This window comes from Anas acuta, chromosome 3 (genome assembly GCF_963932015.1).
Source record: "Anas acuta chromosome 3, bAnaAcu1.1, whole genome shotgun sequence".
NCBI lineage: Eukaryota > Metazoa > Chordata > Aves > Anseriformes > Anatidae > Anas > Anas acuta.
In genome coordinates, this window is record NC_088981.1 from 113,191,883 (window position 1) to 113,219,419 (window position 27,537).

A 27,537-nucleotide genomic window follows, 5' to 3' on the forward strand; every position below is an offset into this window, starting at 1 on the left:
TTCTTGGCTTCACTTGTAATTTTTGCTTAGGTTGTGGGTTTGTTGTGCCTGCATATGGTTGGGTGTGTGACTCTGAGGTGGGAAAATAATGCTGTGTAGACACTTATCTTAGCACTATTAGGTGATCAGAAGGTTTTTTTTTTGTTCAGAAATATTATTTTTTCAGTTGCCAGGCTGAGAAGATGATCTGAGTTCTTTCCTTTTTGCACATCATCACCAGCAACTATAACCCAGCAGGCAAGGCTGCTTCTTCAGTCATATCCAGAACAGCCCTTCCTGAAGTCCCATTACTCAGATAGACGATGCTGGATATGCAGAGGTGTCTGATCTATTGAGTTAAAAAAACCATTTTATAAGTCTTTTAGTGAAGAGTTGTTTTAACTCACAAGAAAGCTTTTTATTTTGAGCACTACACACTAAAGAGACAACAGTGCCAAAGTCTAGTATTAAAAATAAATATATTTGAATAGCAAATTTGCTACTTACCACAGCACTTTTTAGTGTGTGGCAATTCACGATTTTTCAAGCAGAAGCTTCTACTGCGTGAAGCACAGGGCTGTGTTTATTGGACTTACCAGTTTCAGAAGCTAAGAGTCAGCCCGAGGAGGACACCCTGGCTTTCAGGCTGGGCTCTCCTGTGTTATAACAGACAGACACGGCTCCTGTTTGCTGCTTCACGAAGCCCTTAGAGGCGGCTCGGCCCCTGTCAGAGGCGGCCCGGCCCCTGCCAGAAGCGGCGCCGGCCGCGCTCCAAAATGGCGGCCGCCGCTGAGGTACTGAAGGAGCCCGCGGCCCCTCCCGTCCCGCCCTCACACCGCCGCCCCCCCACCAGCCAATAGCCGCCGAGCCTTGCTCCTAGGTCCCGCCCCCGGCGCTCGCTTCACCCAATGGAGGCGAAGCTCCACCCGGCGCCGTGCCGCTGCCACACAGCCGGCATGGAGCGGTCCACTCTCAGCGAGGGTGGCGCCGGGGGGGGGGTGGCTCCGCGCTGAGCCCTGCTGACAGCTTTCTCCCTCGTAGCGCCTCCAGACGTCCTCCATCTAACACAAACAGCCAGCTATATTGTCTCGCTCCCTTTTATCTTCCTTTCATTATCCTGCTCCCATCCCTCTTCCTTTCGTTCCCCCCCAAGGTAATTAAAATGGACTCGACCACCCCGGCGGGGCAGCCGCACCGGGCCAACGCCTGGCGGATCACGTGGGCGGCGCGCGCTGTATGAGGGGGCGAGGCGGGAGGCCCGGCCGCCATTTTGCCTCGTGTGGGGCCGGTGGCTGAGGGGGCGCCATGGGGCTCGCCTCAGGGCTCCCCGAGCCCGGCACCGCCGTCACCCTGCGGGTCTGTGCTGTGGGTACGTGCCCTGAGGTGCCCGTCGTGCAGCTCTGGGGGTCGCTGGGCCAGCGCGGTGCTGAATACAGCCGCCTCCGCAGCGAGATCCAAGCAGTGGCTGGGCCGCGCCTCGTTAATGCCCCGGGCCCTGTGGTGCAGGCAGCTGGTGGGGCTGAGCTGCGTGCTGGAGAGCTGGGCCTGGTGGAGCTGGCCGGGCTCTGGTACCGCTGCCGTGTGGTGAGTCGCTGTGGCAGGGAGTACCGTGTGTTCCTGCTTGATGAGGGCTGCACAGTGGCTGTCTCTCCCTATTACCTGGCACGGGGCTGCAAGGAGCATTTCTGCCTGCCACCTGAGGTGCTGAGCTGCGTTGTGGCTGATCTGATGCCGGCTGGAGGCCCCATGGCAGCTGCCTGCGGGGATGCGTCCGTCTCCACCTGGACAGCAGAAGCTATGGAGTTCCTCAGTCACCTGCGTGGCAAGAAGGTGTCAGGCGTGGTGAGGGAGGTGATGGTGCCGCAGCACCTCACGGTGCTGGAGCTGCCCCAGCTGGTGGCCCAGATGCATCACCTGGGCCTGGCCAGGCAGGTTTCTCCGAGTTGGTTCTGCCAAGTGCTCAAGGACTGTCTAATTCACGAGCAGTTAACAGACCAGCTTGGACTGCAGCCTCCTGCACCTTCCCTCACAACAGTGCCACAGCTTCTCCAAGTTTTCCACTTATACCAGCCAGCGTCACCTGCCTTGGATTACTTCTACCCGCAGCTTCAGCTGGGTGTGACAGAGCCTGTCATAGTGACCCACGTCTCTGACCCTCACCGCATCTACTGCCAGTTGCAGAGCTTGTCCAAGGAGATCCACCGCCTTTCTGATACTATGCGCCACATTTATGACAGGTGGGAGCAAGATGTACTGCCCAAAGTGGGCTCACCCTGTGCTGTGCGTGGCGTGGGGGGCTGCTGGTACCGAGCGCTCCTGCTGGAGGTCACCGCTGGGGAGCAGGACCAGCAAGTGGCTCACGTGTTCTTTGTGGACTACGGCAGGAAGGAGACCGTGATGGGAGCCAGCCTGCGCCATCTGCCCCTCGAGTGTCTTCGCATGCCTGTGGTGACTTACCCCTGTGCTCTTCAGGGCATCTCAGATGGGGGTTGTAGCTGGTCCCTGTCGCAGATCAATGAGCTGAAAGCTTTGGTGCTGGGCAAAGGAGTGCGAGCTCGCATTGAAGCTTTTAACTCCTTTGAGCATCTCTACAACGTGAGCCTGTATGGGGAAAGTGGCATCAACCTGAACCACATCTTTGGGGTGCAGGCTCGCTGCCTGGTCAGCAGCCACCTGCAGGTCAGCCAGACTGAGGCGGGGGAGCAGCTGGAGGTGGAAGAATCCACAGCTGGAGAACTGGAACTGCCACCGGGAGCCCCTCCTGTGGCTTTAACGCCCAGAGATCTGGCTTCTGCTCCTTTAGTTGGCGTGAACCTGAAGCTGGGTGTGTTCGATGACGTGCAAGTCTCCCATCTCCGAGACCCGTCTGAGTTCTGGCTGCAGCTCCACGAGCATCACCAGCTCTTCAGGCAGCTGATGCAGAGCATGTGGAATTTTTACTCCAATGCTACGCAGCTGGGTGATGTCGTGTGGGACCTGCAGCCTGGATCCCTTTGTTGTGCCAGTGGGAAAGAGGGGGCCTTTTATCGAGCAGTAATCACCAGGGTTCTGGAAAAGGGTGTGGAAATACACCTGATGGACAGGGGCAACACCGAAACTGTAGAGCGGGGTAAGGTAAAGGAGCTCCTGCCTCGGTTCAGGGAGCTACCAGCTTTAGCACTGAAGTGTTGTTTGGCAGATGTCTCCCCTCTGAGGGGGAGTTGGAGTGAAGACTCTGTGTCTGCCTTCCGAGACATTGTATTGAACAAGGGACTGAAAGTTCATTTTCGCAGTGCACAGGGTGATAAATATGTGGTTGAAATCTTTGACCAGTCCCAACTGGGAGAGAAAAGCGTGGGTAAACTCATGGCCCAGGGAGGGTATGCTGAGTACCAGGGGTGTGAAATGCCTGAGACTCTTCCAAAATCCTCTGAGAAGGCTGTGAGGCAGGCCTCTTCTGCAGCGGCTGCTGGGGAAGAAAAGCAAATGAATGCAGCTAAAAAGCTCAGGGAAGAACCTGGTCTAAAGAAAAATGATAGAGCACTTAGTCCTGCAGCTGTAACAGTCAAGGAGAGCCCTGTTGCAACCACTCATGGGTCTAAAAGTACTGAATCTCTTCCTGCTCAAGTGTACGAGGGCAAGGAAAACCTGCCCGTCTCTCACAGGCAGCGTTACGTGGAAATGAGGCCGACTTTTGCTTACGGGGGTCAGTTGGAAGTGGGAAGTACAGTTAGTGTGGTTGTATCATGCATTGAGAGTCCTGGTTATTTTTGGTGTCAGTTAAGTAGAAATTCTGATGACTTCACTGTACTAATGGCTGAAATTCAGAAGTACTGCAAAAATTCATCCCACCCAAATACTTGGCCGAATTCAGTCTGCTTAGCCCAGTACTCAGAGGATGAAAAATGGTACAGGGCTCTGATCGTTGCTGAAATTACTTCTGCAGAAAAAGTAGAAGTCATATACGTTGACTATGGCAACAGAGAGTGGGTGTCTCTGACGGGTCTCCGCTCGATTCCTGAACATTTCCTCCAGTTAAAGGCTCAGGCTTTCAGGTGCAGCCTGTACAACTTAATCCAGCCTAACGGCCAGGACCCGTTTGTTTGGGATGAAGCAGCAGTTCTGGCTTTCCAGGAGTTTGTTGATGCCTCATCGTGTCACTTTGAGCTGAGGTGCACAATATTTGCCTTGGCTTCTGTTAATAATAAGGAGCTCTTTAACATTGTAGATTTAATGACACCTTTCCAGAGTGCTTGCCAGTTACTGACAGCCAAAGGTGTGGCCAGACCTTTGTCACCTGAGAAACCTCTGGCATCCTGTGTCCAGCTCCATTCGTTCTATTTTTCCACGCACGACATCAAAATTGGGAGTGAGGAGGAGATTTTTGTTACTCATGTTGATGATCCGTGGATGTTTTACTGCCAACTTGAACGACGTGCAGATGTCTTAGCGCAGCTTACTGATAACATCAGGCGCCTCAGTGAAACAATGACCAGCTTAGAAACCTTGCCAAAGCCTGGAGACCTGTGTCTTGCGAGGTACACAGATGGCAGCTGGTACAGGGGAGTAATTACAACAATGAAACCCAACAAGGAAGTCTTTTTTGTGGATTTTGGTAACACAGAGACAATAGAGAACGATAATCTGCTTCCTATACCAAGTGATGCTTATGATGTCTTGCTTTTGCCCATGCAGGCCATAAAGTGTTCCTTATCTGACATAGCCAATGTTCCCAAAGAAGCTACTGGGTGGTTTAAGGAGGCTGTTCTGGAAAAGCAATTAAAAGCAATAGTTGTAGCGAAGGAATCTGATGGTAAGCTGTTAATTGAGTTGTTTGATGGCAATACTCAGCTGAATGCAAAACTGAAGGAGGGGTTAAGATTAAGAAACAAGGCAGGACTGAGTAGGCAAGTAGAAAATGAAACTTTGTGCTCACAAGATACAGATGTGAAAAAGAGGAATGAGCCTGCAGAGTCTTCTCTGAACACAGGTAGGCCTCGTGAGAAAAAGAAATGCAGATCTGAAGCCCAGGGAGGAGAGGAGAGTAGCAAAACACACGTCAAGCCAGGAGGTGGAAACCTTCCCCAGCCTTCTGTGAAGAGAGGACTGCCAGGTGAATTACTGGAGGCTGCTGAGAAGCTGAGCAGTAGTGAAGGTGCTTTGTTAGCTAGAGTGGGGGAAGAAAAACAGACTGTGCTGTCTGTCAAGGTGGGTGCCCAGTCGGATAATAAATCTGGTACCAAAGGCAGATCAATACCAGTTAAAAATGTATCTGACCTACCCCAGCGGAGCATAACGCCAGTTCATGAAGTGTTAACGTACGTTTCCCATGTAAATGATCCTTCAGATTTTTATGTTCAGCTCGCAAGCGATGAGGGTCAGCTGAGCACCATTTCAGAATGCTTGAACAGTGAAACGCCAGCAAAGGACCCTTGCGGGCAACTCTTGCAAGCCGGAGACTTGATCAGTGCTGTTTATTCCGAGGACAGCCTGTGGTATAGAGCTGTAGTAAAAGGGAAGGCTTCTGGTGACTCAGTCAGCGTACAGTACATTGATTATGGCAATGCTGCAGTGATCAGCGTTGATCAAGCGCACAAACTCCCTGAAGACTTGGCTTCAGTTCCAGCAATGGCCGTTCACTGCTCTCTGAGTGGACTTCAATGCAGCAAAAGTACAGGCTGGACAGAGAAAGCGATCGAGTACTTCACCAAGAGAACAAGTGAAGTGCTGCTCACGTGTGAATTTGTAGAGAAGGCTGGGGATAAATGGGCAGTTACACTCAGTGACGATCAAGGAGTAATAACAGTCGATTTAGCTGATGAAAATCTTGCAAGAAAAGAAGGGTCTTATTCAGCTGAAATACTTGATGGAAGGGAGAGTGGTGATGTGCTAAATACGTGCCAGCCTTTGCCTTCTCAGGCACTAAATGAAATTTCCAGTGTAAGTGATAATGAATCATTCCCCTGGAAGTTTCCAGAGGCAGGTCAGACTGTACAAATCTATGTCATGGTCGTAAAAGGTCCAGAATATTTTTGGAGTTGCAGTGCTGATACAGAAAGCATAAACTACATAGAGGAAAAAATAAAGGAAGCTGAAAACCTTGGACTGAACTCTCTGAACAGCTGCATTAAAAGTGGTGATACTTGTCTAGCAAAGTACAGTCAAGATGGGAAGCTCTACAGGGCCAGAGTCACCAGCGTAACAGATGATGGTGTAGCTGTTAGACATGTGGATTATGGAAGTGAGGAGACTGTTGGCTTGGAGATGCTCAGACAAATGCCATGTGAATTGCTCAAAGTACCTAATCAAGCGTTTGCTTGCTGCCTGTCAGGTTTCGATTCCTCAGAGGGCTCGTGGCTTAGCGAAGCGAAAGAGAAGTTTTATGATATGACTGTAGAAGTGTTACTAGAAGCTGAAGTAGTAGAGACTCAGGACAATAAAGCTTTTGAAGTCCCTCTGTGTGTTGTCAAACTGGAAGCATCTGGGAAGAGTATTAATGAAGAGATGAAAGCTTTTTGGAAAGCTAATACAGGAAGTGATCACAAAGCTGTCCCAGACCTTGAGAGCCCCGTACAGAGAAGCAGCTGTTCAAGCAGTGATACGGGTCTGTGCCTCAAAAGAGAAACTACTGCTGGTTGTGGATTAGCTCAGGAAGGAAGCGAAAGTGCCTTACTTCGTTCTGAATGTTTCTTGGATGTCACTTCTGGGTGTTCAAATGCTGGAGGAGCAAACACGTTGGTGGGAGCTGTTGAGCATGTGGCTGGGAAGGCTGATGACGGACCTGAAGCTGCTGAGACTCAACGCAACTTTGACACAGAGGTCCCTCTGCTTGAAGAAGAGCCTGCTGTCGAGCTATTGTTAGAAGCAGCAAGAAGCTGCAGCCCTCATATCTTGGGGAGTGGGATGAAACCTGCGGTGCAGGAGCTGCCTGGAGCGCCGCTCCTACAGGACGCTGAGCTGAAAGCAGAGCAGACAGGCGGTGCTTCCCCAGGCAGCCTTTTCCTAGGGAGCAAACAAAAAGAGCTGCGGAGATGGCTCCAGGTACAGCCTTCTGCAGGTGGTGACGCAGGGGCGTTGATGGAACTGGATCAAGTACAAATGCACTCTTACGATGATTTAAAAGCGCTCATACTGGAACTGGATGCGCTTTCAGTGCACTCAGCTGATGAAGAAAGCAAGGAAGCACTGGGAAGAGAGTCACCTGAAATGCAGACTGCTGCTGGCAGCGAAGCAAGAGAGAAAGTGTTGGAATGGGACGCGTTTGATCTGCCCCTTGTGCACGAGGAGATGGAGGAGTTGGCAGTTCTGAAATCTCTCAAAATTTTACCCTTGCTCAACAAGAGAGACAACCTGGTGCCTTCAGTTAGCGATGGAGGGAAGGCGGAGCTGTTTCCATCTGATGTTCAGCTTCCTTTGGGAGAGAACGCAAAGGCACTGGAACTGGATCTGTCGAGGGTTCATAAAGCAGAAGCTTTGCAGGAAGATTGGATAGAAGTGGAGCCTCCCCTAATGCTGCCCTCTTCTGAACGTAGGCCTGAGAAGCAGCTGGACCTAAAGACCCATGACATGCTGTCGATGCTGGGCACTGAGATTGAGCAGCTGCTGGAGTTGGTGCTGCCTGATGTGCAGCCTTCTCAGGAGGATGGAGAGGAGGACTCTTTAGGGCTGGAACACGCTGCCCTGCAAAGTTCTGCAAATAGTGGAAGTCAATTCTCATTTTTTACAAAAGACTTAACAAGCCAGAGGCCTGTTTGCACCATAAAATCATGTGACTGCAGAGTTGAGAAACATAAGGAGTGGCAAAAGAAGAAGGATGAGTGTTACGTGGAAGAATGGATGAAAGAGGACTTGGCTGAATCATTTAGAGATCATAGAAGTGCTCCTACACACGTGCAGTCTTCAGGCTGTGAACCTATGGATGCAGGAACGGGAAGAACACAAAATGATAACTTGGCTGACTGCAGTGCAGGTAAGGTGTCTGATTTTAAGGAGCTAACTAATAAAAATGTTCATTTAAACACAAAATGTTAATGAATTAAGTGAATGTTCATTCATTTAAATGTAAGAATAACTTGTAGAAAACAGATTTTTATTCAATAATTATCTTTTAAGGATTTATTTTGATGTTAACCTGAGTATGCATTGACTGGTTATGGCACCGATGGGTTATGGAAATCCGAGTATGTGTAGTACTGTGAAAAATGTGATGGTAACAGCAAGTAATCTGAGAGGTTAATGGTTTTACAATTGGAAATCTCATTCTAAACATGAATGTGCTTTCAAGATTGACAGATTTTTGACTTTATTAATAAAAAGTAGTGTGGGGGAGTACAGGGGGACTTGGGAACAGAGTTATGAGGGAGTTGAATCTTTTGGCTTTTTTGGTTCGTGTTTTCCTCCTCCTTCACTGACATGTCAACCTTTTTGTAGAATGCAGTGAATACACTTGTAACCTAAAAGGCTTTGCTGTTGGTTCAAAATGCGTGGTGTGGACGTCCCTCAAATGGTGCGAGGCTCGCATTTTGGAGGTATCTGAAAAAGGTACCAGGGTAAGTACAATTGAGTGCTTTTTCTCTATTTGTAAGACAGGGTCCTTTTTTTTATTTCTTCCAAACTTGGAATATTTAGCAAAAGTGTGCTACTTGTGAGGTCTGATTTGGGACTAGATGGAACCAGGTGTCTCACACTGAGTGGATGCTAGATGTCAGTGCTTGATGCTGCCTTCTCATCTTATCTCCCTGAGTAGTCTGGGAGGGCTAAAAGGTCTGGCTCCGGTTTGAGACAACACTCCTGGTGTGCAGTTCTATCTTGACTATCAGTCACTGTTCTGCCATGGAGCTGTATTGCCATTAATGCCTGTGAATCTTGACATCGTTTTACTGATCTTTTAGGGAGTTACTGCTAAAAACAGTAGAAACATAGAAAGGAAGTTGAATTGTATATTAAAAGTAGCGTACAACTATTCTTACGTCTGTGAAATAAGTCTTTACTGAATTTGTGGCTGGTGGAAGTTAATTGAAACACTGGATTACAGCATGCTGGGCTGCCTTGTGCTATTGCTGTTCTTTAAGATGGAATAAATGATTATATGATTAATGCTTCCTCCTCAAGTTAGGGGTGTGTATAAATGTATACATATATAGAGACATTAAAAAGATAATAAAAGGGCCTTTGAGTTGTAATTTAAGGTTGCAAATCTGAAAGATCATTTCATGAAAGTAACTCCTGGGAAGATTGAATGCCTGAGGTTATGGGAAGCCAGGTCTTCTGTTTGCAGATTCCTTTTGCTATCTAAAGCTAGTTCAGCTGCGTTCAGGAGATGAGTCAGGTATGGAATGATAGACCAATTTATGAGTTTCTTGTCCGCTCTGGTTTACTGGGTGTTTTCCAGCCTTTCCCTCTCACAATACTTGGATTACAATCCCAGGAGAGGCTTAACCTGGGATGCTGTAGAAAGAACTCCATGTGAAATACTTAAATGCAGCGATTCTTTGCCTTAGATTCAGTAGTGATGCTCAGGTTTACTGGCAGTCAATTTCTTCTTCCTTAGAAGATCCACACTGAAAGCTTTCTCAGAGGTAGGGAACCCTCTAGGAATTTTCTCTTCTAGAGTTGTTTTTCTCTTACTGTGTTTTCTTGGAGCATCAGCGGTGCTAGCGAGATGTTGGCTCTGTCCACGCAGGTATTGAATCTCTCCAGTGGCAGTGAGGAGATTGTGGATCCGGAGAACGTCTGGAATGTTATTCCTGACCGGGCTTACAGATCACCCAAGGTACGGTGCTCTGTGGGACTGGGGAAGCCTGGGGATTTATGGAAAGGGTGCTCTGAGTTGTCATTCTTACTGCCTCAACATGAGGATGGAAAGGCAAAACAGCATTAATCTGAATCTGTGCATTTGTGCTAACTGCTAGTAGCGCAGTGTTTTTAAGACATTGTATTGTCCTTTCTTTTGTAACAGATAATACAAATCTCTATGGAGACTATAAAAACTTAAATCCATGATTTATGCAACCTGTTTATGTAAAGTATTAGCCATTTGGTCTGGTGATAGCTTAATTTTAAAAAAAAAAAAAAAGCTTGAATAAAGAAATGTTGCTGGAAGAAACAGAATAATGCTGGTGCCACACAGCTTTGACAGATCATGCAACATGATTTGGCAAATCATGGAACATGTTTGTATTACGAAGTGATTAGGCAATGATAAGAAGCTTTTCAACAGTATTCTTCATGAAGCACCAACCAATGAAAAGCTCATGTTTAGAACTCAGAATTAAGGCTGTCAGTTGTGCTACTGATGGTGACAGGAGACTTAATTTCCAGTTCATTATTCATAAGTTTTTGTATCAAAGAAAAAAAGTGGAAGATAACTTGAGTGATTCATGTGGGGAGGGGAGGGGAGAGTCCAGCAGTGCTGATGTGAAAAGTTAGTCTAATATTAAAAGGAACACCTCAGTGGGGAATATTTTGGCAATGGTGCCAGCTTGCTAACAGAATCCTCTTCTTTAGGCAATTAACCATGCAGCAGAAAACACGCTGTCCTCACTGGAGGAATGCTTGCTTCAAGGTAAGATTACCGTAATTAAGCTCCTAAAGAGGTTGTCTGCTCAGGATTTAGATGTATTCTAATTACATAATAATTGCTTTATTTTAGAAAATACAGTTTAAATACCTTTTTTTTATTCAGGTATTTCCTTTAATACTGCTGTACATTTTCTTATAGTGAGTGCAAATGATGAAAGCTGCTGATGTCTTGATTAGAAATCAATTTAGAATTTATTCAACCTACTGGACTGAGCCTCTTGGGCAAACTGGGGTGGGATACCTATCTGTGGTACAGATTTTGGTAGAATTTGGGGGCATTTGCTGTCAACACATTGCTTTTTTCACTTTTTGGAGGCAAGGTGAGGGACTGCTGGTCAGACTCTACTAAGAATTGTAGTTTGGCTCTTCAGTGCTCCAGTTCCTGAGGAGATCTTAGTCTCTGAAGCTAAATCCATAATTTTGTTATCTTAGTTGTTTCAAGGATAACTTGTGAATGGTGCACATACATCTTTAATGTTACTTAGATTTTGGAGTGTAAGAGGTGAATATCTCTTCTGTGTACCAAAGGGAATAGTACAGGTGCTTTCAAATCACGCACAGTTTCCATAATCTATGGAATTGTGAAGCAGTTCTGGTCAAAAGGGGCTTTTGAAGGACCTTTGTTGTACCTGTGCCTGCTCAAAGCAGGGCCGAATAGGTCAGGTTGGTTGGGGCATTCCACTCAGGTCTGGAATTTATCCAAGGGTGGAGATTGAAGAACTGCTGTGAGCAGCTTGTTCCTGTGTCTGACCTGTGTTTCCCTGAGAAAGGCTGAACTAAGCTTGCCTGGAAGTAGTTTTTGTGTGTTCAGTGATTGGAAACTGTATTTCAGTACAACCCTACCAAAAGCTGACTGACCTGGTGGGTTGTGGCAAAAATAAAAGTGGTAGTGAAGAGAACTTGATTAAGCTAATGAACCTACACATCCTTTCTCAGTTGCATCACTCAGATGCCGTCTTATATCAAAACCAGAAACAGCAAGAGAAATGTTTGCAGTTTCTACAACTTCATTTAGATCTTTTTCTTCCTTGGCTGCCTTATTACAGTCCAAATATGACCTCTGTGCGTATTTTGTGTGGTTTCAAATACACCCTCTTAGCAACAGCTGAGTGAACACGAGCAAAGGCCCTGCAGTTCAACAGGATGCAAAAACTCTCACTGAGGTTTATAAGCCCACTGAGGGATGGAGTGCCTCTGAACTCACAAGTGAAATCTGGGAGCACTGCTTGCCTCATCTGCTTGGACAGTTCAGGTGTTTCAACTGTCATGTCATTTTACAGAAACTTCTCATGAGTAGGTGTTTAATATGGTCTAATATGTTGGTAGTGTTCATCTGAAGGCTTTTACAGAACTATGACTTCAGATATTAAGTCATTTACATACGTATACAGAAACATCTTGATGGATCTGATCTGTTTTTGTTCTCTATAGAAAAGCAAACCAGTTGCGGTTCAGCTAAATCTGAAAAATCTGAAGATCCTTGTTCTCTCCAGCATTCCTGAAAGTGATGTTTGCCACGTGAAGCTTAAAGCAAGTACCTGTGTACACTCCATTGCCATGAAAATGGGTTTTAATGGGATCAAGACTACAAGCAAAACACTGAATGCTGCTTCTACCGAACTGAGCAAATGCCTGTTACTGCCATAAATCCCTGTCAAAGAATTAGTGGTTGCTGGCAGACCGGTGCTGTCTGCTTAGCATCTTAAAGCTGTGCTGTCTTTAATTAAACAAGAATGTGCCTCTTGGTGGGCATTCATTACTGAATGCTTTTGTGTCTTAACTTATGCCTGACTGTCAGTGGGTTCTTCTTGAACAAAAGTTTCTTGTGAGTTACTGCTGTATAGGCCGCTGTGGCGCACAACACTGCTTTCTGCTGTTTGCTTTTTGAAAAGTTCCTTTTTTTTTTTCTAGAAAAGTTCAGGGTATTTATGGGGAGGGGATTGGGATAGTTTTTGTTTCTCTAGAGAAACAGTTGTGTAGCATTGGAAGTCTTGTATTTGGTGCTGTTACAAAGCAATGGAAGAAGCTGGAATAAAGCTGACACTGGGGCATGCTCTTCAGGGTTTTGTTAACGACTGGCTTTCTTTCCCTATGCATTTGCCCCAATACAGTGTGACACGTACCCCATACTGTCACAGGTACTGTGTCTGCAGGTCATGTGGCTGTGCACATCCTGCAATTCCTGCTTCTGTTTTGATCCAGAGTCATTCTGTAGAGCACCACGAGCCATGCCAAATGGTTTGGAACACTCCACAGTTGTGTACAAAACAGAATTTGTATTTGTGACATAGCCTTCAGTGGCAGTAACAAACACTGAAGCCTTTTATCTCCAAATCGAGCAGACCTAGCAGTGTGGTTATGCTTGCTGCATGTGTAGTGTGGTAAGAACTTCTACACCCAGCTGCAGCTTACCACACTCTTCATGTGTTGAAAAGGGGTTGCTCTTTTTTCTACTGTTCTGTGCTTCTGTATAACGTAGGTTCTTCCATCTCTTCTGGGCCTGTGGATTTTTCACAATGCCACGGTGAATTACAAACATAATTGTCTTGCTGAGCATTACAGTAGCTCCTGAGCATTAGCACTCGCTCAGTAAACACTTGTATATTGATCCCCTTAGTAGAGACAAGACACGGTGGTAGGCTGTAAAGAATTTAATTAAATTCTGAACAACAGGCCTTAGATATCATTTGCAATCTCATGTTAAGATCACAGATTATATAAATATTTAACTACAGTTAAAATACAACTGGAGCAAGCAATGAAGTTGTTTGTAACCTTATTTTGAAACAAATAGGCTACAGTTAGTAGTCCCCCTCTTGCAAGGCTTATTCACTTAATAGTTCTTCCTTGTGGCAACTTGAGAGTTCTGCTCTAAAAATCAGAGCTGCCTTCAGCCACCCACACAGCCAGCTTTTTCTGCTGACACATACAGACAGCAATGCCAGAAAATGAACAAAGATGAGTCTCTAGAGAGTATTACAACTGTACAGGACAACATGATCAAACTATGCTTGCATGCCCCTCTTTAAAGGGAGCAGGTAGAACTGACACAGCTATTCCACAGGTTCATCTACAGCAGAATTACATTCACATGTCACCGAGTGACAGTAGTAATATAGAGATAGTAGTGGTAATAGAGAGAATAATACACGAGACCATGCTTAAAGCTTTGCCTGGGGGGATTACACTTACTACACTGACCATTTCAGCAGCTTTTTGAATGGAAACTTCTGAGTGTGGCAGCATGAACAGATCTTAAAATGTAAGTGGGATAAGTTTGTATGAAAAGTCACGTGTCAGAACAAACTCCTTGCTGTGCTGTTACCTTAACCTATTTCCTGTTGCTTTTACTGTAGCTCTTCTTTTAAGCAGACAGTTCTGAAGAGCTTCCTCCTGGTACCTCTCTAACTAGAAGGAACAGAAATCTGCCCCAACTCCCAGCTGTTCCCAGAGCACAGCTGAAATAATTAAGTTTAATAAATTAGTTTCTTCTTACACTGGAAAAATAAAAAAGCTTGCTGGATGCAAACTGACTTAAAGCTTGGTAAGCAGAACTTTAGTTGAATTCCTGGTAGTTTAATTTATCTCTGCAAAGTTGATTCTAGGTCAGAAACAGAATATTTAAATTACGATCAAGTGATTTCCTCCCTCCTCCCCCCTGCCTATAAAGCAGAAATTACCCTGTTATGGTATTATTTCTGAGAATCCCACTAACACATCTGAACTTAACCTTTCTACATTTGGATAATTTTTTTTGTTGTTGTTCTGCACCCCAGAAGCTGTGTTGGAGGCCAGTGCAATCACATCTGAGCAATATCTGGCCAAAATTAGTGTCCTGGTTCCTGTGGTATTTACAGTACTTCCTCGCATTCCTTATTCGCCTTGAGATGGAGATAAGTCAATGTTGGTACCAGAAATAACATTGGGTCCTATGCCATCCACGAGGGAATCCCACTTATCAAAATCTTTCGTAAGACCTATAAATAGGGGGAAAGAAAACCCAAATGGTAATGAGTTAAGTTGTCAGATTTCTGTAAAATGATACCAAAAAATTAAATAGGATACATGAATCAACTTGACAAAGTAGGGGATGCAGTCATGCACGCTCCTAGTTTTTACATACAAGCACAAGTGTACTGAAACTCAGATGTTCTTCCTCTGAGTTGCTTATATTATAGAAGTAACGTTTTCTAGAGTTTTATTCAAGTCTGCATTTTTTCTGCTTAGACTTTTCTGAGACTTACTTGTAGTGAAGAGTAAGTTGAGATTTAACTTGTAGTAAATGGTGGTTATAAAAAAAGGAGTTACATGTTTATATCAAAGCATGACATGAATCAACAGATACTTACTCAAATGTTTCTGCAGGAAGGCTAATGAAGCATGATTGCTTATATCGATAGCTTCATTGGGATCTATTTCTCCTTTTAGTTTGAAAAACTTTCCAATGATTTCTCCGCTCACAAAGGTAAAGTCAGGAAAGCTCTGATGCACTGACCCTCTGCAAATACAGAATTGATCAACAGGCTCATAAGAATGTAGGAGTTAGATTAAAAGATGACAGAGGCTTCCTGAAAGCCAGACACATCTTATGCTATCTTATCAAGCAAAGGTTAGTTTCAGGAGCATGCAAGGTTAGCAGTAAATTGTGCCATAACCACAGAAGGGAGGAAGTTCTGTTTGTGCTTAGCCTATATAACCACAACAGCAGTAAGAAGGCTTAGCAAAACTTTGAGATCAACAGGTTGTCTCTTTGCCCTAAGTGCATTATACAGGTGTCTGCTCCCCTGTGCGTGGTGCTTTTATTAGGGGAGTGTACAACTGCACCCAGAGGGCTATTTAAAATGCCCAAATGCAGATGGGTGAGGTACGGAGCAACACTTGTGCCCAGAAGAGGAACGCACACCTTGCAGTGTCTTAATATTATCACCTGTACTGAGAAAGGTCTCAGTCTCCTCTGTAGCAGACGTATTGCTATCTAATTTAAATGCGCAGTGCAAACGTGGGCCCTGAGGAAGTAGTGACTGTCTGTCTGTCCTGCAGCTACCTGTAACTGAACAGCTCTGACAAGAGAGTAAGTTCTGTAAACAAAGATTCATCCTTGACCACAGAAATGGTGCATCCCTGGCACTTACTTGATGGTGATCATTTTCTTGTTTGAGTCATTGGAGCTAAGCTTCTTCATCTTCAAGATATTTTCGGCCCACTGGAATTTTTCAGAATTGATAAAAAGCAGCGGTTGCTGGACACTGTTCTTGTAAGTGTCATCGCCCACTGGGAGCATCCACGCATCGAGGGCAATGCCACACCTGCCAAAAACAACATCTGGATATTGTCACAGGTAGAGAGCTTTGTGCGGACGTTTTCAGCATGCTTTGGTTTGCAGCAGACATGGGGAAACTGATGATACTGAACAGGTAAACGCGTTAATGAATCACTTTGTAGCGATAATGTTTTCTACTCTGGGGGAAGAGGATTAATCCATTATTGCATTTGTTGGTCTCCGCTGCCAGGTGCAGCTGGGCACAGGAGCTTCTGCAAGGTTCCACAATGTCATGGGAAAATACAATACAGCTATTGTGTTCCTCTGCATCCCCAAAGCTGAAGGAAGCACAAGTTGAAGAAAATGAGACATGCCAAACATTTTTTCTTCAAGAGCTAAATTTGTAGCTGAGGGATCTTAGGTAAGGCTCCCTACTCCAGGCTTGTCGAGTGCCAAATGTCCCTTTCTTTGTTTCACATACTTACCTGAATCTAATTTCTTTGCTGAGACTCTCAATAACTGTAGCACCACCAAAAGAGTGTCCCATCACAGCTATTCTGCTAGTATCAACAGAATCCTGTTAAAAAAAATCCAGGTGCTGTAAGAGACTTTCTTTCCCCTTTTTTTCTTTTCAAATAAGTTTTTCATCTACTGTGTGATCTTCAGAATAGTCTACAGGAAGCAGTTTAGAAACGGAAGAGGAAACCCAGAAGCTTTATTAGGTGGTTAACAGATTGAAGTCGTCAACTTTCACTCACCTTTAGCTTATTCCAGTCAAAGTCTGAATTCAGCACATTCATTACTTCCTCCCCTGAATTGATTTTTAGAATGAGGTTGAGCGCTTTGATGCACTCCTGTGCTCTCTGCTGCACCTGGGAGACAGAAAAGATGGGACAGAAGTAGAATGAATTACCAGACAACTGCTGGGTTTTCTGGCTTGTTGTACACAAAAATTAGTTTATTTTTTTTTTAAATATAAGGGACTGGTACAATAAGCACTATTCTGAACTGTAGAATGGATCTATAAAACAAAACAAAACATTGAGAAGTTTTGATCAAATGTGAATTTTGGGGGCCCCAAATTGTTGAAGCTCTTGTGTAGATCCTCCACTTGTCCCATCTGCACAATAGCTCTGAAAGCATCTTTATGCTGGATGTACAGCAAAAAACTGCCTCAAAGCCCTTCCTATTTTACATACATACACATTACTAAAAAAATGTAACATAGCTGTTGCCAATACAAGTTTTCAATGTAAGAAGTGTTCTGGATTTTCATGTTTAGTTAAAAACAAACAAACAAAAACAAAACAAAACACAAAACTTCAAAAAGAACCAACAAGCAGCAGCATCCTTGGGAACAACTGAGCGTAGCCAGCCAGCGAGACATCTCTTTATTACTGAATTTCAAGTAAATCTCAACCTCCTGGCTTCTCTACTAGAGAAACATACAGGCAACAGCTCCTGCACGTTATTTGCAAGCTCAGATGTTGTGCAGTTGGACTCACAAGAAGGATGTTGAATGCACACAGGAAGGGACACTCATGCTGCTGTCTGTGTGGCCCTGCAAGATAAACACTTCCCTGTTTGAGTCTGTGCTGGGTGGAAGAAAGCACTCCCATATTTTAAAGGTCAGGTCTGTGCTTGGAGGAGCTTATCGCCATGACCACATGACATCTAGCATGGATGCTGCTTATAATCAGGAAGTCTGCACTGCTTACACTGCTATAATCCATGTCAAAGTGTGTCAGAGGTGGTGAAGCAAACATCCCCCTTAGAGCAGCAACAATTCATCTTGCTGGTAGCAGTAAACAAAAGCTACAGCAAGCCTAGGGCCACACAAACAACGCTTAAAGACAGGGCTGGGCAGCAAAACAGGAGACAGAGGAGAAACAGAAAGCAGAGGAGAAACAGGTGACACAGCAGACAAAGAATGACAGCGCAACCTCATAGGAAAGCTTTGTTAAGGAAGTGGTTAATGCTAAGAAAGCTTCTGTTGGCGTTGCCATCTTCAAGAATATAGCTTCAGGCTATTTTGGATATCCACCGAGCCATGGCAGAAGACTGCAGGCATGGCCAAAGTGAAGAAGTCTGCAAGTGTCAGTCCTAAACACACACTGATCCTGCCTCAATTCCTTGATCGCAGCCCCAGGAGGGTACCTGCTTGTGACGCAAGCAACGTTCTTCCTCTCCCGATTTTAGTTTCCTGTAGTAGATCCACTCCTTCTCCATGTTTGGTGTAGACTCTTCCTCTGTTTCAGAAACAGACTTTTTTTTACAGTAATATGTTGCTGAAGCTGATTCATCTCTGTAATATCGACAGAAGGTTATTTCTGAGGATGTATTCCATTTCTTCGGGATGAAATCAAAAGAAGCCTTAGCTTTCACTTTCTTCAAGAAATCCAAGCTCCCAACCAGTGCCGCCCCACCAAAACTCCCCCCACCGTTATGTTCACTAGGTTCTACCAATAAAAGAGAAAAATAGTGTGCTTGAAGAATGACAAATGATACGTGCCACAGGACTTTGCATTAAAGGGCTTCAAATTTATCTCCTTTTGGTTAGCTAGGAAGTAAGCTACGGAAGGGGTTGGGGCTGAATGTGAGATACTAGTTACTCCTTTAAAAAAAATCTTTACATGTAACTATTTATTACGAGAAAGCGTCTCTCCATCCAACTGAAGAGCACACAATGTACCCACCTGTGCTCCACTGCAGCCACTATGAAGCCTTGAGAAGCCATCTCTATGCAAATAGCAGAATAGATTGTCCTGCAATCAGAACCACACTGGTGATACACACACACTCATAACGAGTTCAGTTGCACTGCTCCTTAAACGCTGCACCCTGTATGTGCTAGCCCCCATTCTGTATTTCTTCTCTCTGCTTTAATTTGCTAACGAGCAGAGCAGGCTGTTGTATGCCAGTCACCCAAGGGTGCTTTTTGTTGCACTACACCCTGTTACTGTTTCAGTACCTATTCATCAGAAAATGTTAATAATTCTTAAAGTAGCACATGGGACATATTGCATTTTCAAAGAGCTGTCCAAAGATAACTACCTAGTCCTCACAATGTATTTATGCATGGGTAAATACCTGCACCCCTAAAATATATATAACTGGGAAGCAGAAATAAAGAAACCAACCCTGCCTTTATTTCCTGGCATTGATTTCAGTGGAAGCATGCTGATACACAGCAGCCTGTTCTTCACATCTCTTTTGACTCCACAGGGATCACACCCCCCTACTGAAAATCTGTTCAGAACCATTCTTAGAGACTGTTGTCTCCACGGACGACAAAAATAGTTTGTCAACAAACTGCTGAATTACCGAAAAGCTCCAAGTCCATGGGAAAAAACGAGGAGTGGGTATTTTTCTCCTGGCTTAAAATCAGCATTTGGTTTTGCAGGACAGGTCACAGAACCTACATAAAAATGGAAGCGTGTGTCATTATCACTTAAATGAGAAACAGCACTTGTTCCTGTGGGAGAGATCCCACAGGAACAAGCCTAGTGATTTCAGAAAGGTCATCTAAAGATTAAGGTAGCAAATCTTAAAATGCAGAAGATAAACGAAGACACAATTCTGCAAACACATTCTACAAAAAGATGTTTTATTTCTCCTGTCCATAGCCTAGCACAAGGCCAACCCTTTAAACCCTGCAGGAACAGATTTCTAGGAGCAGCCAGGCATCCAAGTTCTGTTTGTATTCAGAATTTTGCATCTATCTGACTTTTGTATGTCTGCAAAGTTCCCCTTGTGATTTGAATCCTGAAATAGGGGCAGCTTCCCCATCACCACCCAGACACTCCCACATACAGCGATCACGGACCGTGGTCCTGCAAAAGTGGGTCATGTCCAGCGTTGAGCCTCACCACCCAAACCCTTCCCAAACACACGCTCCTCATTGGGAGAAACTAGTTTTCAGTCAAAAACACGCTGCTCACATACACAGCTCATGCCCTTGTCAAGAAATAAAGCCCAAACCAGTCTCACCAACGTAGTACTGGAAAAGCCTTTCTCCTACAACCCGGTACATGTTAAGGAAGTCGGAGAGTCCTTGATAGTACTCTTTATCTGGAATCCACGGTGCCTCTTCGTTATCTGTGGCATTGCATGAAGGGTAATACAGGCGTAAGAAGCTTCCCTAGGATCAAAAAAAAAAATATATATATATATTTATTTCTTAATATATGACAAAACAGAGGGAAGATAAAAACATTTATGTCAAGGGCTTCAGTTGCAAGAAAAACAGCTCAAGAGAATTTGGAGAATCTCATGAGAATATTATTATTCAATGCAGGCTGAGCTTTGATGGCAGTCCTATGTCGCTGTCATTTTGTCCCCACAATGACTTGAAGCAGTACAACTGCTGGGATCCTGGCAGTGATGCTCACACAAATGTCTCATGGAGCTGCTACCAAGCTCATTCACCCTGCTAACCTGGGGGAAAGGTAACCGACCCTCCCAGAAGTACAGTTTTCCACTGGATTAGGTCAGATTTTCCTCCGAGACCAGTATCTGGATGTGTGGCCCAGCAGATGAGGTTTGGGCAGCCAGGGGCACGGCCTCAACGTGGCCATCGTGCTCCCAGCTAACTCGAGCAAACAGCTCCTTCTGCCATCAGCAAAGCATCTGGACAGCAGAGCAGCAAAGGAGTGCAGTAACTACTGTTCTTCCTCCAGTATCTCCTCACCAGGATGATTACAAGCCTGTAAAGTCCATCTTTCTAACCAATTTTATTACTTGTGTTCCTCTGCCTCCATTTCTTACCGCTGCCTTGGGTCTCCTCTTGCCATTTGTACGCCAAGTCTGTGGGGGAACCACGCAGGCTCCCCGTCCTCCCCTCGCCAGTATTTTTCCTACACAGCAGTGTACCAACGTGGTCTCTTCAAGGACATCTCCCAGCAGACAAGGTGTGTGCCAGACGCTGCTTGAACACACCACCAGGCTCCTGCTGTGGCTTTATTTAAATACGTTCTGTCTAAAACTGCAGGCAAAGTGCATGAGCCAGGGAGAGCAGCGTGAACATGAGCTTTGGAATTGAGTCTGCTCCTCTGAGCACAAATGTATCAGTTTCACACACAGCGTGCACCAAAAGCTTGTTTAATGAATCTTGTTTCCATTTACTCATCAAGCTTCAATCAGCCTTTGACACGACGAGCACTAAGGAGGACACCACGGAGCCTCCAACCAGGCTGGTAATGACATCAATTCAATCCTAGAATAGTCCTGCTGAATTTCTCCAGGTGACAGTTTACCAGGAAAGGAAAGAGGTTCATTACCTATCCCCGAGAGAATTGCCATTATGCAGATTGCTCATCCACAAAAAACACGGGGGCTGATTGCAAAGAGAAGCTAATCACTCTTGGGTGCTAATAGAGCGGAAGCTCAGCAGAGCCGAGGAAAACCTACAAATAAGCACTGCAAACAGGCCACAAATCCCACCTAGCTGTTCCAAAGAGCAAATCTGTACTGCAAATGCACAGTCTTCCCACAAAAAACACTCAAAACCAAGAGGATTTGAAACAGAAACTTGAAAGCGAGCCCACCAGGTGGCTATTCACTGCCCCTGCCTTCCCATCGTGGTGTCTCCCTCCTTTAATGTCCTGGAGGCAACCAAGCGTGCCTTGCATGCATCCTGCACCTCTGCTCACACCTTTTGCCCGATTCCCCCATAAAACCAGAGTCGTGAGGCTGGCGCTGAGCCTTAAATCCAAAAGAGGGTGAACCCAGTGCTTACCTCAGCTGCGTTTTCTGTCATCAGGTCCGTGCAGCCCACAGAGTGCGGCCCCTTCCCTTCGGGGATCCTGTAAAACTTCTCAGCGCTGTTGCTGCCCATTTCCTTTGGCGCCTTCGCCGACAGGCCTGGGGAGGAAAAAAAGAAAAAAAAAACACAAATCAGAAGAATTTGGGGCCTTTGTGGCATCTGTACTCATTGTGATGTCCGTTAGCAGACCGTATGCCCTGAGAGATAAAACAAATACAGCGTGTTAAAGGACCGGGACTGATCAAACTGAGGATTAGGCCAATAACAGCAGCTGCTATTGAGGATCTGCGCTCTGAAACCCCAAGACACTGATCTGACACTTTCGGCATGGTAGTGGTGGCAGTGCTGGTGGTGGCAGGCCCCAGGCAGAGCGACACCCAGCAGCGGAGAGGCCGCAGGGCACCCAGAGGTGGCAGCGCAGGGCCCAGCAGGGCGCCCAAGCCATGGGTCAACGGGTTCCCTGCGCCAAGACCCACTCCCGGTGCGGGAAGCAGGAGGGGAAGTTTGGGGTTTTTGCAGCTCCCTGTAAACAAGCCCGGCCTGCACGGCTGGGGCAAGGGGCTGAGACCCTCCCGGCACCCAGGAGGTGGGGAACGGGGCAGCTGCGGGGGGCAATGGGTGCACTGCCCCTGCCTGGGGGGCCAGGCTGCATCCCACCCGCAGGGTAGGACAATGACATAAGGCATGTTGGAAAATTAAACAAGGTGAACGTAAATATAAAATAAAAATGAATAGAAATATAAAATTAAAATCAGGAATGAAATTCAAAATGAAAATAAAATTCAAAACAAAACTTCAAAATAAAATTAAAGTTAAAAATGGAACTTCAAAATAAAACTTCAAAATAAGCTTAGAAATAAAATATCAAAATAGGAACAAGTTTTAAAATAAAACCTCAAAATAAACTTAAAGTAAAACTTCAAAATGAGCTTAGTATAAATAAACCTCAAAATAAGCTTAAATTGTTAATACAACAATAATGATATTAATAGTATATATAGCATTATATTGACATTACATATGTTGATCATATTATATTACATAGATCATATTATATACTAATATATTAATGTAAACAAACCTCAAAATAAGCTTAAAAATAAGACATAAAAATAATAATAAGTTTAAAAATAAGACCTCACATCAAGCTTAAAAACAAGACTTCAAAACAAGAATAAAATTAAAAATAAAGCCTCAAAATAGGCTTAAAAATAAGACGTAAAAATAAGAACAAATTTCGAAATAAAGCTTTTAAATAAACATATTATACAATTTGAACTTGGAGGTGGGGCTTTCAAATAAAAATAAGAATTAATTTAGGAATAAGAACCAACTAAAAACCGGAGAGAAGGATGCAATTAAAGCACGCACAAACCACCGAATTCCCAACCATCTGCCCGGGGGCAGCGCCGGCGAGCCGCGCAGAGCCGAGCCGCAGCGAATGGAGCCGGATCGCGCCGAACCCAATCGACCTGCACCGAATCGAGCCCAAGCGAATCGCGGAACCGAACCGAGCCCAGCCCAAGCGGGCCGGGCCCAACCCCTCCAGACCCAGCGCCGCTGCCTCCCACCCGCTCCTCCCCGGAAGGTGCCGCGGTCTCCGCCCCACTTCGCCCTTTCCGTGCCGCAGCCATGGTGCGGCGGCTGCGCTACCCGGAGCAGAAGCTGCTGAGGCGGCTGTCGCTGGTGAGCTGGGAGGCGGCGAGCGGCGTGGCCGAGGTGCGAGCGCTGCGGCGCTACCGCCTGGGTCGCCGAGAGGATTGGGCTCGCTATAAAGCTTTAGCCCGGGCCGTGCGGGGCTTAGCCCGGCGCCTCCGCGATTTGGGGCCGTCCAGCGACGCTTTCCGAGCCCGCTGCGCCGCCGCCTTGCTGGGCAAGCTGTATGGTTTGGGGGTGCTGAGCTCCCGGCGCTCGCTGGCTCTGTGCGAGAAGGTGTCGGCCGCCTCCTTCTGCCGCCGCCGCCTGCCCTGCGTGCTGCTGAAGCTGCGCATGGCGCAGGACCTGAGGCACGCCGTCACCTTCGTGGAGCAGGGCCACGTGCGGGTAGGGCCCGAGGTGGTGACCGACCCGGCGCTGCTGGTGCCGCGCGCCGTCGAGGACTTCATCACCTGGGCCGACGGCTCGCGCCTGCGCCAGAAGGTCCTCGACTACAACCAGGAGCGCGACGACTTCGACCTGGCCGCCTAGGGATGTGTGGGTCGGGGGGTGGCTGCCGGCCTGCTGGCTTCTGGGGGGAACGCTGACTGCCACAGCGCACAAATTGATGGCACCAGGGGCAGACGTCGACCGCCAAACACCTGAAATCCCCCAAAACAAGCCCAGGAGGACACTCGCTCACTGTCGGCACAGCTGCTTTTACCATCGACATTCCTTCTTTAACACCACGCCACGTGGGCAGACAGCACCACAAACTGCTCAGACATCACTCCGAAAACACCTGGCCCCATGCATCCCGCAAGGACAGCGCACTCAGGGAGCTTTCTGCGAGCCTGGCGCTGCCATTTCAATGCCTCAGATGCCAAGCAGCAGGAGGACGCTTTCATTAAGCCTCCTGTTTGGGGACAGAGCGCTGATGCCACCCTGCTTGGTGACCTGGACGCCACTTTCCAAAAGCAGCCTCGTCCTGGGAGGTTCTGCTTTCACCCAGCGCAACTCAGGGGGGTTTGCCGTCAGCAAAGAGGCCGAAGAGTGAATTTCTGGGACTGTTAAAAGTTGTAGCCCCAAACAGAATAAATACATGAGTAAAAGCTAATGTTGTTTTTGTGTAAAGTCACAAGGGGAAGCCTGACTGGCAGGGCTGAGCCCTGTGGCTGTGGGGGCTCTGGCTGGGGAGGGTTGTGGTGAAAGCAAACCTGAGCAGTTCGAGGGCTGTCAGGAGCTTCATTCCCCTTTGGAAAAAGGACAGAAGAGCAAAAATAGACCAAGTTGGTTTATGGTGTTGAAGAAATGCGTGTGCTGACTTATGATGGAGTTTACCTGAGTCTTCGTAGTAATTCTAAAACATTCCAGTGAGCCCTGCTTGTCATCTTACAGAACTTTTTTTTTATGTAACTTTTACGTAACTTTTTTTTTTCCAGCTACAGGCTATTACAGAATTATAAAGTGCTCTTTCTAGAAGTGCTTTCTTTGCTGTTACCCTGGGCGACCAAAGGATTTGGCAGCAGAACAGGAGCGGAGCTGTGGGAGCTGTGGCTGCTCTGGGTCTGGCCGCGCTGGTGTGGCTGCCCTGAGCAGGAGGGGCGTTGGGTGAGCGGTGTTTGGGGCCGAGGCAGGACCAAAAACCCTCTTAAGAAGGTTTTTTAGAAAGCAAAATAAATGTTAATATCTGTACCAGTGTCATAAGCCAGATGTATTAAACTGTGTTAGCTTTTAGAGCAATAATAAGTGTTAAGAAAGGGGCACATCTCCCTAAAAGAGATGGGACTTCCCCACTACACTTGATTATATGAACAACTCCAATTTATGCTGACATTTATTTTGCTAAAACGTTACCTGTAACACCTTAAGAAGTCTTTCTTGGGGCACACGCTTTGCTCAGGTAAAAAATACAAATGGAGAAGATGTTCCTTACCTGAAGCACGACTTTTCGTGAACACCTTGCCAGCCCTTGTCCAGAACGAAGTCATCGTGTCTTGGGGAATTCAGGAGGTGCCCAAGCCGGGTGCGGGTGAAAACGGGGTCTGCTCCGCTTTACTCTTCCAGGAGAGTTTCAGTAAGGGCGCAGTGATGTGTGCTGCTGTCCAGGAGCCTGAGCAGGGCGTTTTGCTGCTCGGATGCTGAGCTGCTTCGTCCGCCCCTCGAAGGAAGAGCAGAAAAGGAAATCTCAGGTCTCGAGCACAGAGGCGGGCTGGTAACCTCAGCAGTGTTTCCTCACCACCCTCCTCCTTTGGCCCCAAAACAGCTTCACGCTGTTTGCTCGTGAGCCTCCAGTGTCTTCTGCAGCTGGAGAGAAACAAGACACCAGAGCGTAAGTTGTTAAATGGTGACTAATTGCCTCAGGGCTAATTGGCCCCTACAAAGCCGTTCTGTGCGGCAGGAGCATCCAACGCTCCTGCTCTCTTCTCACGGCCTCAGAAATGAAATTCTTGTGGTCCTTTTAGGAAACGTACCAGAGCAGGCAGTGGTCAGGGAGGTTTTGCCAGTGCCGCTGGGTTTGGGCTTTTGTTTTCTGCTTTTTTTTTTTTTTTTTTTCCCTGGCCTTGGCCCGTTCTCTATTTGGAGGCTGCCAAGGGGAGGAGGAACGGAGTCCGGGGAATGTGTGGGAGCGTGGAATAAGGAGTCCTTCACACTGCTGCCTTTTGTGTCGCGGGGACTAAATGGCCCAGGCTGTCATTGAAAGGCAAATGTGCTGATCTCAGCTGCTTTTTCCAGTAAACAGCAATACTGCACGTGGAAGTGGCCTGCCAAATCGGGCATCTTGGGGTGGTTTACTCGGATGATGTCCCCCTCAGTAACCAGTGATATCCCATTGCTGTGAGCACGGACAGCACCACAGGCTGGGGAAGGACGGTGTAACCCCATAGCCAAGTGCCACACGAGCTATTCCCCACTGGCTAGAGGCATCACTGAGGTTTAAGTACATCCCCTGCTGATTTGGCACCGGAGATTGAACCAAAAAGCAATGCTCATCACTGAGGGATGGGGCTGCCTCTTAATTCCTGCCCCAAAAACTAAACTGAAGTGTGAACATCACTGGGGCTAGGGAAAAAACACCCCAAAGCAGTGTGACAGCGTTAGCCTGAGGGCCCCAGTTCCGGCCCCTGCTCTTAAATGTCCTCCTTTAGTCATTGAAACAATTTTTCTTTGCTTCAAGTATGGGGGGGACACCAACAATGATGCTAGAGTTGGAGATCTGAGCATCTCCAGCCCACTCTGAGAGCTGCCCGTCGGAGGGTGATGTCCCCAGCAGGACGTCCTGACAGCTGCTGGCTGCTCTCAACCACATCCCCAGTCAGTTGGTGTAAGCCCAGGCTGTGTTTTACCCTTGGTTTCTGCCCCAAAATCCTTCCCCCAGGCTCAGCCCTGGTGCAGGCTGGAGGTGCTGTGTCACCGGGTAAGGTCCAGGCTGGTTACGGGGCAGGTCCTGCTGTGACTAATGCCTGAAGCCACCACGTAGTCACCTGCAGGGTCAAAGCCCACCGGGGGAATCCACGGCCCCAAAACACCCTCTCCTCTCCCCGACAGCCCTGGCAGGAGCCGGGACTAGCGCTCGGCCTTGCAGACAGGCGATGGGGTGAGGAGGGTGCTGGCACTGAGCTCCCCAAAGAACTTGGGTCAGGGAGGACCTCTGGAGGACATCTACCCCAAACCCTGCCGCAAGCGGGGCACGTGTGGAGCAGGGAGCTCAGTTTCTTGTCTCAGTTTTGACTATCTCAATGCTATCTTCACTCCCCGGAAGCCCTGAGCAGCGTTTAATCGTTGTGATATGTTTGGTTTTTTTTTTTCCCTTTCCCTCCAGTCTGTGCTTCCCCTGCTGCAGCCCGGCGCTGCTGCTCCCCACCCCGACACCCTAAATGCCAGCAGGGCACGCACCCTCTCCCCTTCCTGCAGGGACATGCGGGGATTTGGGGTCAGATAAGAGGAAGATTGCGAGCCCTCGTCCGGCGCAGAACTCCTTAAAATCCCCCTGCCAGCCCCGTCGCTCCTCCCTGCGCTCTTCCCAGGCTCTTTTTTTCCCCCTTCCCCAGTGCCTGCCGCTCCCCGTACCTGCTGTGTGGTGTCCTGGCCACCCTCTGCTCCTGTCCCTGGCTCGGGAAGGAGCTTGATGGCTTGGGAAGAAGCTCAAAGGCCCCTTTGGCTGCCTGTGGCCCTGCAGAGTGCAGTGGCTGGTGGCTGATCCCGCAGGAGGACGTCTCCCATAGCAGGCAGAGCGGCTGCCGGGCTCTTCCCGAAGGGGAGGGACCAAACTTTGCCTTACTTTCCAGACGGGACAATCTTCCTGGGAGAGACCTTTCCTCAGGCCTTGCAAACGAGT

At 47.0% G+C, this 27,537-nt stretch overlaps 3 protein-coding genes across 5 annotated transcripts; 2 read left to right on the plus strand and 1 right to left on the minus strand.

Annotated features, from left to right (window-relative positions):
* Positions 1–1,190: 1,190 nt before the first annotated feature.
* TDRD6 (tudor domain containing 6) lies at positions 1,191–12,599 on the plus strand. The gene is made up of 5 exons (XM_068678818.1): positions 1,191–7,927; positions 8,389–8,507; positions 9,641–9,730; positions 10,465–10,522; positions 11,971–12,599. The coding sequence occupies exons 1-5, from the start codon at positions 1,285–1,287 to the stop codon at positions 12,039–12,041; spliced, it is 6,981 nt and encodes a 2,326-aa protein (XP_068534919.1). The 5' UTR covers positions 1,191–1,284; the 3' UTR covers positions 12,042–12,599.
* A 576-nt stretch (positions 12,600–13,175) lies between these two features.
* PLA2G7 (phospholipase A2 group VII) lies at positions 13,176–27,451 on the minus strand. Of its 3 annotated transcripts, XM_068678820.1 has the most exons (12): positions 27,270–27,451; positions 25,135–25,505; positions 21,537–21,661; positions 19,790–19,940; positions 19,124–19,217; positions 18,496–18,564; positions 17,957–18,104; positions 16,558–16,671; positions 16,285–16,376; positions 15,672–15,845; positions 14,889–15,037; positions 13,176–14,516 (listed from the first exon to the last, which is right to left on the minus strand). In XM_068678820.1, the coding sequence occupies exons 2-12, from the start codon at positions 25,187–25,189 to the stop codon at positions 14,413–14,415; spliced, it is 1,275 nt and encodes a 424-aa protein (XP_068534921.1). In that variant the 5' UTR covers positions 25,190–25,505; positions 27,270–27,451; the 3' UTR covers positions 13,176–14,412. The 3 variants fall into 3 exon arrangements, with proteins under 3 accessions (XP_068534921.1, XP_068534920.1, XP_068534922.1); XM_068678819.1 differs by lacking the exons at positions 25,135–25,505; positions 27,270–27,451 and adding an exon at positions 22,939–23,197; XM_068678821.1 differs by lacking the exons at positions 25,135–25,505; positions 27,270–27,451 and adding an exon at positions 22,935–23,070.
* On the plus strand, positions 23,196–24,315 carry IMP3 (IMP U3 small nucleolar ribonucleoprotein 3). The gene has a single exon (XM_068678822.1). The coding sequence runs from the start codon at positions 23,196–23,198 to the stop codon at positions 23,748–23,750; it is 555 nt and encodes a 184-aa protein (XP_068534923.1). The 3' UTR covers positions 23,751–24,315.
* Positions 27,452–27,537: the final 86 nt, after the last annotated feature.

Excerpts from the sequence above, each read along its gene's own strand:
- TDRD6 (XM_068678818.1), top strand. The coding sequence starts at position 1,285 with ATGGGGCTCGCCTCAGGGCTCCCCGAGCCCGGCACCGCCGTCACCCTG. Across the intron at positions 7,928-8,388 it reads CTTGGCTGACTGCAGTGCAG|AATGCAGTGAATACACTTGT; the intron begins GTAAGGTGTCTG and ends ACCTTTTTGTAG. Across the intron at positions 9,731-10,464 it reads GGGCTTACAGATCACCCAAG|GCAATTAACCATGCAGCAGA; the intron begins GTACGGTGCTCT and ends CCTCTTCTTTAG.
- IMP3 (XM_068678822.1), top strand. The coding sequence starts at position 23,196 with ATGGTGCGGCGGCTGCGCTACCCGGAGCAGAAGCTGCTGAGGCGGCTG.
- PLA2G7 (XM_068678819.1), bottom strand. The coding sequence starts at position 23,197 with ATGGCTGCGGCACGGAAAGGGCGAAGTGGGGCGGAGACCGCGGCACCT. Across the intron at positions 19,218-19,789 it reads GCTTTTCCAGTACTACGTTG|GTTCTGTGACCTGTCCTGCA; the intron begins GTGAGACTGGTT and ends ATTTTTATGTAG. Across the intron at positions 14,517-14,888 it reads CTTCCTGCAGAAACATTTGA|GTCTTACGAAAGATTTTGAT; the intron begins GTAAGTATCTGT and ends CCCTATTTATAG.